The following is a 15,838-nucleotide window of genomic DNA, read 5'->3' as shown; positions in this document are numbered from 1 at the left end:
AAGAATTAATGAACACCGAACTAACATCTTCACCAAAGAGGAAATGTGCCAGTGCTGAAGCATTTGGGGGGAGAAGAACAGCAAATTAACAAAGTACCTATTTTGCAACTTGGAACATGGGAATCGGAGACTGTCAGTAGTGGATTTAGGTAGGCTTTTCTTTAACAGCACAGACTCAGTGGATTTTGAGAGGGCATACATTAACACCTGAAGCCCTTAATGAGGAGTTTGAAAGGCCTTCCTTGCTGTAACTCACACTTGTTAATGAGGATCAGGTGTTTCTAATAATAAGGAAAAAAGGTAGTATATATTGGCTGTGCTTGGCCTCCATTGTTTCTTTTTTGCTCTAAGTCTTGTGGAAGTGCAAGACATGTTTCATCTTGGATGGGGAAGAACCTGTAGGAGAGCCTCCCCCTGCCCCCCCCCCCCAAGTTAATTTTTGAGCAGTAGTACTTGCATACTTGCGGTATGGCTTAAACCTGTTAAGGGGTAGAGAGAGAATTAAAATGGTCTTTGTTCTAAGGGTGTTGGTAGTTTTCCTTCTTTATTAATGTTTACAACCTTTCTAAACATCAATATATCTCATTCTCACATGGTCTCATCTGGAGACATTTAAATCTACAGATTGGGACTATGGAGAAAGAAAGAAGATTTTTCTTCAAAGCTGGGGGAGAGAACCCTGGTTTGCAAAAAAAATCCTTTAAAAAGGGAGAGGTTTTTTTTTAAAAAAAGCAAACAAACATGGAACAGTTGTTTATGCAAGTGCACACAACTTAAGAGTTGCCAGTCTCCAGATGGTGGCTGGAGGTCTCCCAGACATACAACTGATCTCCAGCAGACAGAGATCAGTTCCCCTGGGGGAAAAAAAATGGCTGCTTTGGAGGGTGGACTCTATGGCATTATACCCTGATAAAGTCCCTTCCCTCTGAAACTCCACCCACTCCAAGCACCATCCCCAAAATCTCCAGGAATTTCCCAGTCTGGAACTGGCAACCCTAACACAACTGTTCTTTAGAAGCAGGGTGCATGCAAAGAGAAGGTGGGTGAGGGAGGAAGCATAGAACCTGCCAGCCTTCTCAGTTGCTGAAGCGGCAATGCTCCTTTGCAACATCAAAACTGAAGTTGGACCAGGGAGGAGGCGTGGCCCCTACCAGCCCTCCTCTCTCCCCCACCGTGGAGATGACACTTGGGATCAGTCGGGGAGGTTGCGTAAGATTCCTGAACTGTCCCTGGTGCTGAGGTGGTAACACTTCTCCTCCTGTGTGCTGCCAAATGGGCAACACTGGAGGTGGGTGGGGTAGGGTTGCCAGTCCCCCGCAGGGGGCAGAGGATCACCCGCTCCTACCCTCCACCCCCTGCCCTCGCTTACCTGGCTGGTGGGGGAGGCATGGGCCTCATGGGCATGCTCCTGAGTGGTGCGGCGTGCTCCCGGGTGGCACTGTGCACTCCCACGGGCCGAAATGGGCCCAAAACAGCCAGAATTGGGCCCGAAGCAGCCGAGATTAGGTAATTGCAGCACAGGGGAGTGCTCCCCTGTGCGGCATTTAAAGACCAGTCACAGTTAAGCTATCTGTTCTAGTAATGGCTACCTGCCATCTTCCCAAATGAGGCAAATAGTGGCTCCCTGCAGCTGATTCACAGTCCCCTTTGCCCGCATGTCAAGTTTGGAATGCACCCTGGGCATGCATAGCATTTAAGTTCCACACATGGAACTCTCAGTGCACATTTGATCCAAAGTAATATGTGAATAAGCCCTGAACTAAAGGTTGTCTAGAAGCCCTGCCTCTAACCTGTGGAACTGTTGGCTTGCTTTTCAGCTGTAGTGTGTGGAAAATGGACTGCTCCTGTCCAAATATTTCGATTTAGTATCAGTTCTTGTTTGTTTAAATAAGAAATAAACACTATTTCTTGCGTGTTACTTTATACATTACCAAATATCTGTTATTTGACAAACTTGATATTCGAATACAGACAGACATTTGTGACTGTGCAAAAAGAGGAGAAAATGGAACTCTTGAATAGTAAAAATCTGTTTATCCATGCAGTTATTGAAATCACCTGTATTCATAACACAACCAGCAACACTCACTCTTCAAGTTAATAACAACACATAGTATTTTAATTCAAAAACACACACACACAACTAAGAACCTCTGTATAGTGTTTGCTACAGAGAAGTTAAAACAGAATTTTGAATTTCCTCAAAATGACACAATCAGAATTGCTGTATTACTGTTCTTTTTTTTCTTTTTTTTTTGATATATTGGGCAACAGGCTACCTCATCTGGCTCCAGCTGGGTCAATATTTTGTGACCAAAGAGCAACTTGAAGGAAAATATCAGAGTAGTGGTTGGAGGAACGCAAATCCGGTTGTTTTTCCTTTTCTTTTGGCAGAAACACTGGTGCCGTATTTTCATTGTTGCTTAGTTTGTGTTGGAAAATTATGTGCATCTCTAGGGTTTTTTCTCCCCCTCATTAATTAGCAGAAAAAGATTGGGCTGGTGTTTGCTCTCTGCCCTGATAATGCCTGACAGAGCTGTGCTTGGTTGGAGTACAAATGCTGCAAAAGAGTGCCTGTTGTTCCAGAGGGAATCCTTCCTTTCTGAAACATGTATTTAGAAAGAGAGAAAAATTCATAACTTGTGCTGAAGCGGGGGTGTTTTAGATCCTGCATATTCCCTGTGACGTGCCTTACTGTTTTTTGTTGTGGTAGCTTTTTTGTTTCTGGAGAACCTGACCAAGAGTGTCCAAGGAAGATGAGTTTCTTAAAACTTTGTTCCAGTGGGTATTGAGTTTATTATATTATTCCCCTTCTTCTGTCACATTAGATTGTTAAACAATACACCATGAAGGGCAGAGGTGTGATTACCATAAGATAATGGCACCCATGGGTGTGGGAGGTCTGCCGATGACGACCAATTTCCTGCAGCAGCTGCTTTGTTAAATTTTGGGGATGGAGAAGTGTGTGTGTGTATGTGTGTGTGTGTGTGTGTGTGTGGATGCCAGGAACCAAGCTGTGTTCTGCTGCTTCTTTGAAACTCTGCTGCCTCTCATAGGAATGTGGCTTCCTTTTCCTTCCTCAAAACACTTCCATTATTCTGACTTCGAAAAACCTCCTTGCTTGTAAACAGACGGCATCTTGGCACGAGTGACCAAATTAAGAATGCTCACTGAGCCGAGTGTATTTGGAGTCTGCAGGGGGGGGATTAATTGAAGCCTGCAGCACACCCCACCACAGGTCATGTGGGCATTGCATTCTTTGAAGCAGTGGCCAACTTTTCCCTCTTTTTGATACCAGGGCTTGTGTTTGTTTCAGGTTCATGTTAGCAATCTCCTTGATTTATTTCATTAAACTCATAATGATAAAAATTTCTCCTGGGAGGTTCCCCAAGATCTTGGGACTGGCCCAAGATCCCCGCAGTGAGGTTCAACCCAAGCCTCCTCAGTTCCAGTCTAACTAGCTTACCCGTATGGCTCTTATAATACCATGCTCAGAATAGTTGCTGTTGTCTCTAGGGAGCTAAAATGCTCATGGAATGGAAGAATGCTGAGATTGCCAAGGAGCTCATGTGCTGGTGACGACAGGGATGGCCAGTCCACACTCTTCAGACTGCATAGGTCCAATAATCATTCAGAGGTTCAATACTACACAGGAGCATGCTCCTGCACACACACACCAGGGGTGAAAATCACTTAAATTTCTTCCTGTTATTTTCTCAGGGCCCTGACCTGGAAGCCTGATCTCATCAGATCTCAGAAGCTAAGCAGGGTCAGCCTTGGTTAGTAATTGGATGGGAGACCTCCAACGAAGACCAGGGTTGCAGAGGCAGGTAATGGCAAACCACCTCTGTTAGTCTCTTGCCATAAAAATCCCACCAGGGGTCGCCATACATCAACTATGACTTCAGGGCAGGATTTCATTTTTCAATGATGTACTTATTACTGCATTAACAGATCCTGTCAAGAGAATACCCTACAGCAATCAATATTTCCTTTTTTTACTTTTTGTAGAAAGAAGTATGCTGCTTTTTTTTTTTTAAGGAATGCATCTTAAAATTTGTGTGTTTCAAAATGCGCATATAGTAAGAACCAGGTAGCTCATTGTACTGAAAGTATGAAGTGAAGGCTTGATAGAGAAAATGTATTTTATGTTTTATGTATGAAGTCTGATAACCCATCCTAAGCCCCGAGGCTCTGGCCAGGTAACACTGTTCCCTTATTCCATGCATTCGTCAAGGACCCTGTCAAACAAATTGCTTTATGATTCAGCTGCCATGTGTTCCATTCACGTCACCTCAACTCACTAGATGAGAATTTCTGGAGAAAAATACAAAGACACCCTGCCCAAGTAATTCAGGAGATGTAGGCTATATTCCACATTATGAGAATCAAAAGTTTTTTTAGGACTGTTCAGAAACCAGCTACTGGCAATAAGATGTCTAAAACTATGCATGACGGAAAAAATGCCTAAATGACCATTGAATCTAACACAAGGTAATGTAGACTGGGGACAATGGCGGGTAAGTGGGTAAGTGGTTACAGGCCAGGATGAAGTGGTCAAACTGGTATGTCCCATCTCTAACTCTGAGTCTCCTGAGACAGTGGTGGTGGTGGAGAGTGCCCTCAAATCAGAGTTCAGTTATGGTGGTGACCCCTAGTCAGGTTTTCATGGCAAGAGACTAACAGAGGTGGTTTGCCATTGCCTGCCTCTGCAACCCTGAGATCTAACGAGATCTGGCTCTCCTGGGCTATCCAATTACTGGAGGTCAAAAGTCAGAAAGTACTGTTCTTAGTGATGTGTAATTTTTTTTTTCCTTTTCTTTCCCCCTCAATTAGGTATTAAAATGTGTGACTCCAGCTGTTGGTTGTGAAGATTCCAGACTGAACACTAGCCATTTCTTCACTTCCCTGTTCATGATGTAAATAGAACTCTGACCAATGGGCGGCTGAACAATGGACAGGCTCAAAAAAACTTTCTGGACTGTTTTTTTACCTTGGTTCTTTCTTTCTCCCTTGGGAGCCTATTAGTGGATTACAGTGGGAAAGACAAAAAGAGGAGAAAGGGCAAGAAAACGCCTCAAAGTGGAAAGTCATCCTACAATGAGAATTACGAGCACATCTTGTATCTGCCCAGTCCTCGTGTGTCTCTGTTTTATGCAGAGGTGTTATGGAACTGCACATCATGGCTCCATCAAGGTGACCAGAAACCAAACCAAACATATCGAGGGAGAAACGGAAGTGCACCATCGTCCCAAACGTGGATGGGTGTGGAACCAGTTCTTTGTTTTAGAAGAGCACATGGGACCAGATCCACAGTATGTTGGAAAGGTAAGGTCTATCTCCTTTTGTGTTTTGCCATCTGCTAGGCAAGGAATGGCAAACTCTTTTGGTTCTGGAGCTTGTCCAGAAGGTTGAAGCACTCCAGATCGGAATAACAAAAGAGCTCCTGACTTCAAATATGTGTTTGTTAAAAAAAAATGTAAAATATGCTGGTCTCAGTACTCATACATAATTTGTCAATTTTTTAAAAAACCTCATATACTTTGTCATTGTCACTTTGTAGTCATCAAGTCGCTGGATTCTGATAAATCACAGATGCATCCAAATTTGTGTTCCTGAACAAGTTCCAACCTAGCAGTCTCCCCAAACCCCACCCCAGTGGTTTACAGTTGTTTCTAGGACCTGCAGAATATCCATGGAAACTCGGGGTCAAACCACACGAGACAAAATACACTCGAATTACACTCGAATTACACCCAAATACATTCAAATTACAAAATTCACTTGAATTACCCGTGTAATTCGAGTGTATTTTGTCTCGTGTGGTGAGACCCTCATTTTTCAACCTTCCCAAAGCAGTGCCAGGCAATTGGTAAAAGTCACCTTCTTCTGGAACGCTGCAGAATGTCATGAAAAAAATGCGGAAGATAGCATCTTCTCGCGCGAGTTTTGCGCGATGTCGTGCAAAACTAACGCGAGAAGATGCTGTCTTCCATGGGTTTTTTTGCAATGTTCCGCAGAGTTCCGGAAGAAGGTGAGTAGTGTGGAAACGGCCATGGTTAGGCCTTCTGTGGCCTAAGACAGTTTAGAAGGGGAAGGAGGTCCCAGCATCCTTGGCCTCCTCTTCCTTGGCTTCCTCCAAAGGAAGCTGGGAGCTAAGCCTACCCACCTCCTCCCTGCCTGGTGTTCAGGCCTTTTATCGGGCCGTGAGGTGTGTGGGTTTATCCCATCCCCTCATGAAGGAGAAAGACCCTTGCAAGAGTCTCTATCTGGGCAAGATAGCCCCTCATGCTCACTCCCTTCCCTCTCCAGGTGTGGATAGAGGGCCACACTGCTGGCCCTTCAGAGGGCTGCATTCTGGCCCACAACCTTGCCGTGGGCATGCCTGCCAGTTTGTCCAGCATCTTCCTCACCTCTACTGGGCAAGGCAGGCCAGATTGCCTGCATGGCTGTGGATCCTCTTCTCCATCTCTCACAGTGCCAGTAAGTGTAGGAGTGGCAAACTCAACCATGGACAGCAATAAAGTGAAATAGTGGGAAGGAATAATGAGCAGAAATGATGCTAAGAGAAGCACTGACTTCTTTCCTAGCAACTTTTACGTATGTTTTTACGTGATACTCGTATGAATTTTAGCAAAGTAACCTATTTGTACTTTGCTTTACAATTATACAGTTTATTGTGGAGATCCCCAGTGTAGTGCCTCCTGGTGATGAGTATCCTGGCACCTATTTTCTTCTTCCCCAAGTCATCTGTTCCCCAAAACAAAGAAACATTCCTAGCTTTCTTCCACCTGGGACAAGAAGGTGCTTCAGAAGAAGTCAGGAGGCATCACCTTGTATCTGCAAGGAGGCTCCCATATAGAAAAAGCTACCTTCATCATAGGAGGATGTTTGACTTGCTTTTCCTCAACAGTTAGTGATTGACCCTAAACGTTAGGAAGAACTTCCTGACAGTTAGAGTGGTCCCTGAGTGGAACAGATTTCCTCAGGAGGTGGTGGGCTCTCCTTCTTTGGAGGTTTTTAAAGAGAGATTAGACGTTCATCTGACAGCAATGCTGATTCTTTGAACCTAATCAGATCATGAGAAGGAGGGCAGGAAGGGTTACATCAGTGCTTAGTTCTTGTGGGTAATGATGACCAGGGCAAATTTTCCTGAGAAAAGAGGTGGTGGAACTCAGTGGTGGAACTCAGGATCACACAATGACATCACTTTGGGTCAGTTGGAACAAGGAAGGAGTTTTTTAAAGTTTAAATCGCCCTTGGTGAAAATGGTCACATGGCCGGTGGCTCCATCCCCTGATCTTCAGACAGAAAGGAGTTTAGATTGCCCTCCGCACTGGAGGGCAAGCTAAACTCCCCTCTTTCTGGAGATCAGGGGGCAGGGCCACTGGCTATGTGACCATTTTCAAGAGGTGCCAGAACTCCGTTCCACCATGTTCCCGCTGAAAAAAAAGCCCTCATAAGGACGATCAGCTCCCGGTTGCTGTTCTCCACCTGCACATTCCATTCTCCTCCCAGTCTTCCAGCTCCTTTCCACTTTGTCCGGAGGGACTTTTCATCTGCCCCCGCGGTTTCAGCGGGAATCCTCAGTGTACTGACTGAAGACAGCTCATAAGAGAACTCTTGGGATTCTTCCCTTTTCTGAGGATACACATGCTACTCGGTGTTGTAACACCTTGCTGTGTGTAATTGATTGTGATGATATTATAGTGATTATGATGTTTTAGAATTTCACATGTTGTATTCACTCTTGTATATTACTCTCAAATTCACTAAATTATTTTTGTGAACATTGTGTGAAGAATTTAGTTCACTGCATCAGTGCTCATTTGTGTTTTTGGCACGTACTGTATTCAGCACACATCAGGGCGGTCTCCACAAAATTATATATAGCAAAATTCTTACATCAATTGTACTTTGTTTCCATAATTATTTGTGAGATTATTCATACTTTATTGGCAGGTGCTGTTGGTTGAGGATTTTCTGGGCATAGACAAAGGGTCACTCGGGGTGAATGGGGGAGAGGTAGTTGTGAATTTCCTGCACTGTGCTGGGGGTTGGAATAGATGACCCCTGGGATACCTTACAACTCTAGGTTTCGGCCATTTTGTATTGGTGCACATTACCGACCCTCAGAATTCCAAAAGTGCCCACAGGCTCAATGAGAGCAGGGACCTCATTTTTCTGCACCTTCTGGTATATTTTGATTCGGTGAGAATCTAAGCAGTCATTAATTAATTATGCAAATATTCAACAGAACTTGATATACTACTGAAAGTCCTGGGGAGGAGCAGAGCTTGTATCAGGATTCAGTAAAGTAGACATCTTCTTGGTTTGTTTTGCTGCAGATTTCACAGGAAATGCTGCGGCACAAAAGAAAAAAAAAAGTGCTGGTAGTTCCTTATAATAGTAGGTTACTTCTTGAGGCCAGTCAATCAAATGTTGATTCCTAAATTGAGGATAGTACACATTTAGAAGGTTTCCGTTAATTTTACAAGAAATAGTCATATCAGAAAAAGACAAGATGGAGTAATTCCTTGTCATTCCATATCTGCTTGACGCCTGTCCGATCAGTTAATGGTTAACCTTACTAATCTGTTCTCCATTACTGCTACTAACGTGTTACCCTTTGATTGCCATCCTTTCACATTAGTCACACTCGTTTTCAAGCACATGAGAGCATTTTGCCCTCCTCCCTATAAAGAGGTTGTGAGAATTGTAGTTAATTATAGATTAGGTTTGAAATCAAAGTGGTGAGGCAGCCCGTGCATGTAATGAAATCCTTGTTATTACGAGGAAAGATTGACTACCACTGTCTCTTGGTTTGACAGAGCATACTGACGGTAAGGATAGCTCTGATCTTCTCCCTTACCAAAACAATATCGTTCAGGTACTGGAAAAGTGGTATGAAATGTATCTATATTAGTGCTGCTCATTTGCGTTTTATTGGGACAAGGAACATGGCTAATTCTCTTTCTAGGAATGGTATATCATAATTAACTGATTACCCAAGATCTTATGCCATCTTATGAGAGCTGACTTCCTGATCTTTGGAAGCAATCCGTCTGTTAAAGATAAATGAAACAGTCAGGCCTTTTAGGTTGTAGCATCAAAGTTTTGACTTGTGTCCGTTTTGACTCCCATTTATTATTCAAAAGCAAAACTGTTAGCTTAGTCTAAGAGTCTCTCTACACGAGACATCTGGCACGTGAAGAATGCATATTGGAAGATGCAATGTTAGCTGAGAAGGGTAGTTTAAAAAGACAGAGCCAGCAGCAGGGCAAAGGCTTTGCTATACACCGGAGTTGTGTGAAGGGTCTGTGAAATGCCAGAAGGGAAATGTCAACCCATTATAACCTCTCCAGGTCCAAGCCCAGCTCTGGAAGAGAGCTCCATCCCATTTCCATTCCTCGTTCCCTTCTGGTTGTGATCCCACAGTTTTAGACCGGAGGGGTGAAATTGACAGAGCCTTTGGGGAGGTGAAGATGAAATTAACAAACCTCTGAGGAGCAATCACTGCCAGCCCTGCCTTTTTAAACTACACTTCCTGGCTAACCTTGTGTCTCCCTACACTTGACGAACATGCACCGAAGTGTCTCATGTAGAGAGACTCTAAGAAGCACAGGTTCAGATCTTTTTCACCTGCTGGTGATTCTTTTCAAAGTTGAATTTCCTGCTCCTGAAATGACACAGCTTGACCATATTGAAATACTTGAATCAGCTTGTGAGAAAGGCAGGATCTTCCATCCTAGGTTTGGATACCAGCTAGCTACATTTATATATTGCCTTCTGTCTAGGGATCAGTGGAGCTGCCTTTTTGTAATAAGGAGAGAAACCTTTGCATGAACGGGACCTTGGTTCAGCTTCAGTCATTGCCTAACTCAGAGAAGGGGAATTCAAATGAGCTGCTTTTCCTCCATGCATTTTTGACCATTTCATGCTGAGTTTTCTCAGCTGTTCCCTGTCCCTCTCCAGTGGTCATATGCACAAGTTTTCCTTCACATTAGAAATGTATGCATTTGATTGCAGAGGTGGTGGTGGTGCAAAATCTAAATTTCAGATTTATCAAGGCATGATAAAAACAGGAAACACAAGAAACTTTTGCTTCTGCTTTTCTCTACTTATGTGAGTGGCAGCGTAAGGTAACACTGATAGCTATAAAGACGATAGTACAGTTTCTGATGTTAAAGTTTCTGCTGTTCTGTAGGGCAGAACACCAGAAGAGGAATATACCATTTGGATCTTTTAGCAGGGATAATGATGGGGCTCTGTTTATGGGATGGATGCTTCTTCCCAGGGCTTTTTTTCTGGGAAAAGAGGTGGTGGAACTCAGTAGGTTGCCCTTGGAGAAAATGGTCACATGGCTGGTGGCCCTGCCCCCTGATCTCCAGACAGAGGGGAGTTTAGATTGCCCTCTACACTGCTAAGCGGCTCAGAGGGCGATCTAAACTCCCCTCTGTCTGGAGATCAGGGGGCAGGGCCACCAGCCATGTGACCATTTTCAAGAGGTTCCGGAACTCCGTTCCACTATGTTCCTGCTGAAAAAAAGCCCTGCTTCTTCCAATCAGTTGACAACATTACCTAGTTTGGCTTCTGTTAGTCTTGTGTCTGCAGGACTAGTGTCTAGGTTGGCATTACCAGAGCTTAGAGAGGTCCACCCGTCATCCCCTGCTCCACCACCATGCAGTATCCGTCTTTCTGGGCATTGGCAGCATGCACTGGATTAGGCTGTCTTCATTCCCCGGATTTTCCCCTTCTCTTGGGCCATACTCTTCTGATATATGCAGAGCATCACCTTCAGGTGTCTCCTCTTTCCTCTCTTGACCCAAGCAAGGTAAGGTAGCAGTAACTGTTGGCCACCTTTTGCCAAAGTGAGTGGGCATGGCAGCCACAAAGCCTCTTCTTGCTCTGTTAGACCTGTCCGTCACCGACAACGTAGCTGTGGGAGTTGGCTTCAAATTGGCAGCCTCCACTGCCACTTCAAGTCCAAGATGTCATTGCTGCTCACAGACCCCCAGGCCAGTGAGCTAGTAGCAGCAGCCTCCAGCAGTCACTACTTGCTCAAATGCTCAACCACTCATCTTCATTGGGGTGGCAGCAGTTCCCTATCACTTTAGGGGGAATTGCTCCCATTACTGTCCAAAGGGGATGAGCCCTGTGGCGCAGAGTAGTAATCAGCAGTACTGCAGCCCAAGCTCTGCTCACAACCTGAGTTTGATCCCAGCAGAAGCCGGGTTCAGGTAGCCGGCTCAAGGTTGACTCAGCCTTCCATTCTTCCAAGGTCAGTAAAATGAGTACCCAGTTTCCTGGGGGTAAAGTGTAGATGACTGGGGAAGACAATGGCAAACCACCCCGTAAAAAGTCTGCCAAGAAAACGTCGTGATGCGACGTCCCCCCATGGGTCAGTAATGACTTGGTGCTTGCACAGGGGACTCCCTTTACCTTTACCTTTACTGGCCAAAGGGAAGGTGCAGGTAATAAAGCAGTAGAGGGGGGAAAGAAAGGAGGTGACTGGAAGGCCCACTTTGGCATCCTGCTGAATGTCTCTCCCATCCTTGAGATAATCCTGCCTACCTTTACCCAAATTTAATCACCAAGTTATGACTGCTATATTGTCTTCTAGTTCTGCTCTCTGAATGTTTAAAAGTCCCGCAGAAATGAAAGAATCTTATGGCTTGCATCCTGCCAAATGTTTCTGTAGAGCAAATTTCTCATCTCTGCCCCTGCATCTGCGGCAGCCCATCAGGGCTGGAGCCAAGACAATAGTAGGTATTGAAGAATGGCAAGTAAAGGGTTGTATCCATTTATGAGGGGTAGAAAATTTACTGATTATGTATTTTTATGAAAAATTTGACTCCCCACATATGTAAATGTAGTCTCCTTTTATCTGTAGTTATCAGGGCTGCTGTGCTGCATGTAATCCATGTTACGTGAGCTGAACATGGGTTGTGAACAAGCCCCCGTACTAGTGAATGGTATAATAGCCTTCTTTGGTTAATATTGTTTAAATATTTAAATGGAAATTGAAAATATTCCAGAATTTTTCAGACTTAAATTTTCCCAGAGAACTCACATCACTTTTTGTATCAGTGTTCAACCCCCTCTCGTCTTTTTAGCATATTTTTTCTCTTACACTGAATTGTTGAAAGGAAACATATTCATAGGAAATATTCTGTATGCTACCTTGTAGTTTCAAGAACACGGTTGGGCAAACATCTTATTTTGCTCCATTTTGAAATGGATAATTACAGTTTAATATAAGGTTGCCAGTCTCCTGCTGTTCCCCCGCCCCCACCCTCCACTTGTGTTTACCTGACTGGCAGGGGGACAATGCGCCTCCTGGGGTGCGCTCCCAAGCTGCACAGTGCTCTCCTGTACACTGCAGTGGCCAGATTAGGGCAAAAACAGGCCTGATTTGGCCCAAATCGGGCCTCTGCAGAGCGCAAGAACACTCCAAGGCCCCTCACACCATCCAGCAGCACTCCCATGCTCCACAGTGGCCCAACCCAGCCTGAATCTGGCCCGGTTCAGCCCGAGTTGGGCTGCTGCGGAACAAGGAACACTCCAAAGCTCCTTGCACCACCTGGCAGCCCTCTTGCACTCTGCAGTAGCTTGGTTCGGGCCAATTTGAGCCAGATTCAGGGCAAATTGGGCAAAATTTGGGCCAAATTGGGCTGCTGTGGAGCACAATAGTGCTCCCACGGTCCGCAGTAGCCCAATTCGGATTGAATCTGGATGAATCGGACCCAATTTGGCCCCTTGTAGAGCACAGGAGCACTCCAAAGCGCCTCATGTGGTCTGTACAATGATGTCATTTCCCAGAAGTGACATCATTGCACAAGCCAGGAGTGTGCGCACGACAAAAACACTCAAAGTAAGTTCCAGGCCTCCTACCTCCTGCCAGGGGGGTAGGGGGACCTGGCAACCCTAGTTTAACACCATCTGCTTCAAAGAGTTTATTAAAGACACACAGTACCTTGCTACCACAAGGTATCACTTGCAGTGAAATTAGGTGGGCAAGCTGACAATATGATTAATCCTTAAAAATCCTTAAAAAGTAAATCCTTAAAAAGGAAAGGAAAGTTTAAAATAATGTTAACTTCTTAAAAACGAACTCACTACTTGCTAGTTTTCATGGTCAGACGGGCCTATTTCAGAAAATTTCCACATAACAAGATTTACTGTCTGGTTTAGAATGAAAAATATGCCATGGACAAGATTAATTTTCAGTATTTTCAATGAAGGTTTTGTAGGTAGTTTATATGTGTCACAGGCATAATGGTGGGCAGGAGGCAAAAATTAAAGTATCTCCTTTCACATTCAGAACACCCTGTCTCCATTTTGTGGTGCCAATTACCACAGACTAATACCCCAGACTGTAATTAAACTGCTGTTCTCAGGGCCAAGCTACACATGACGAATGACACTTGAACGGCAAGTGTATTTCTCCCTGTTCACTTGCCCTCCACTCAATCCACTTGCCGTTCAAGTGTCATTCGTCATGTGTAGCTTGGCCCTCAGAATGCGTAGTCTAATCTGGCAAAGATATGGAAGACCAGTCAGTCTCTTAGCATGTTATGTCTTTTAACTTAGCATAGTATGTATTTCAACCCCTCTCTACATTTTAAGAAGACAAGCTTTGAATGCTAGAGCAATCCTACAAAGAGTTACTTGGATCCAGTCTTGGGTTGCCAGGTGTCTGGTTTTCATTTGGATAGTCCACTAATCTGGAGGACTGTCCATGAAACATTTCCAAATACCAGACACCTGGGATAATCCCTTCTCCTCCCCTGTTGTCTAGCCTGGCCACACAGCCTTCTGCAGCTGCACTCCACTGCCACTGGCCCAGGGAAGTGGCCAGCCAACCCACCTAGGTGGCCACGTGCAGCTGTGAAAAATGCCTGGAGCAGCTGGCCATCCCAGAGACTCCTGTGGCTTCATGGGGCTACCAGGCGTAGCCAGCCAGCCTGGAGACCTTGAAGTGGGGGGCAATGATGACATCACATCCAGAAATGACGTCACCATGTCAGATGGAAGCACACTGTGCACACAATATATTTTTTTTAGTCCACGCCTCTGGGGTCCAGTATTCTGCCAAACCTCATCTGGCAATCCTAGTCCAGTCCAATAATGGGCCTAGATTGCTGTGGTTGCAGCATACTGTGTTTCCCTGTAAGACGCCCTTCCTGGATTGAGCTACCCTTCTGTCTAAGCTGACCAAGGAACCAGCTGTAGACACCTAAACAATTTAGGTTGCCTGAGAAAGAAATTGAGGTGGGATGAGGTCAAATGAACATGCTCAATTTTCTGTGGCAAATCAGTTCCCTCTATAAGACTTAGGGCCAAGCTACAAGTGACGAATGACACTTGAACGGCAAGTGTATTTTTCCCTGTTCACTTGCACTCCATGTGATCCACTTGCCATTCAAGTGTTGTTCGTCACTTGTAGCTTGGCCCTCAGTTAAAACTGGTTCATATTGAGAGGAACAAATATTTCCTTCTGGATTTGGGGATTCACACTCAGCTTTAGTTCTAGCAGAGCGTTTCCCTCAGAATAAGTATTTCTGTCTGTGGAGTGTGACTTGGTTCCCCTTGCGCTGTTGGCCAGATTGCCTCCTGGATCTGCTTCAGAGTAATTTTGGACTGCAGTGGGAGGGGAGAAGATTTGAAAGTTGCGCTTTGTGGGAAGAAATCCTTCCACCTATTGAACACTCTGCTGGATCCAAGCCATATTCTGGTTTCAGCCCAGTCCAGTGATTTTTTTGTTGTTGCTATAACTGAGGGATAGCATTATTTGTGCTATCATCATCCAAGACTTGCTATTGTGTCAAAGAGCAATGGAGTTTAGAACTTGAAGAACAATCATTAGCAAGCAGAGAGCCGTGGATCCAAGGAGCAGCGTTCTCCGCTCGTAGCTTACATGGCTTGTCACTGATCGGTCTGTCACTTACTGTAGTGTGCATAAACTTCAAACTGATTTCCACGTTTCCCCAGCAATCCAATGCCAGTTTGGCACCATGGACATACACTTGAATGATGAGCAAAAGATGGAGAGAATCACAATACACTGGCAGTGCAACCTTTAACTCTTCTAAGCCCATCAATCTCATGGGACTTAGATGGGAGTAAGGATTTCACTGTGAGCAGTCACTTAGCATTACCTCTGCGCTCTTCTGTCTGACTTCCTGCACATTGAGTGTGAGTTGCAGTATGCTTGCCTCGGTATTTAATGATGCCTTGGAATTACCCATCTCTCCCATGTAATGAGAAGCTCCCTGCCCTGTAACTGTGGGTTGCATGTCTTATGTCTTCGGAATATCCTTTCATCCTATTCTACGAAGCTGCCTGCTTTCCGAGGTTCCGAAATGCCTTTTAATGCCTGCTTTGCAAAAGAGAATGTGAATGTCAAGGTGGAATTCTTTCTCCTCATTGCCTGGAATTTGGCAGGAAGGATCCTATGGCTGATAGTTACACAGTCCCTACAGATTTTATATCAATAGAATGGGAAACCAGTTATGGCTGGAAATGTCGGTAACCAATGGAAAACCAATTTCATACCAAAAATGTGAGTCTGAATGGGAGATAATAAAGATACAAATTAAATCCAACTTAGACTTTTGTACTACACCCCAACTGACTTCTTGGGCCTTGAAACATGATTAGCTTTACAAGAACCTGGTAGGTCTTTTGCACATAGCAAATGAATTCACTTGACTAGGTGGGCCAGAAATTGTATAATCCTGACTCATGTATTTCATTATATTATTTACTTCATTTATTCCCCACCTTTCTGCCCAACGGGGTCCCAAAGCAGCTTATACCAGTTTCATCTCCTCCG

At 44.6% G+C, this 15,838-nt stretch overlaps 1 protein-coding gene across 2 annotated transcripts in view; it reads left to right on the top strand.

Moving 5' to 3' along the window:
* Positions 1-5,100: 5,100 nt before the first annotated feature.
* CDH18 (cadherin 18) overlaps positions 5,101-15,838 on the top strand; it is a 284,990-nt gene continuing 274,252 nt past the window's right edge. For both annotated transcript variants that reach the window (XM_054985367.1, XM_054985366.1), the window contains exon 1: positions 5,101-5,328. In XM_054985367.1, coding sequence (XP_054841342.1) covers positions 5,101-5,328 — 228 coding nt within the window. The remainder of the gene's footprint in view (positions 5,329-15,838) is intronic.

This window comes from Eublepharis macularius, chromosome 7 (genome assembly GCF_028583425.1).
Source record: "Eublepharis macularius isolate TG4126 chromosome 7, MPM_Emac_v1.0, whole genome shotgun sequence".
NCBI lineage: Eukaryota > Metazoa > Chordata > Lepidosauria > Squamata > Eublepharidae > Eublepharis > Eublepharis macularius.
This window is presented reverse-complemented; position numbering and strand designations above follow the sequence as displayed.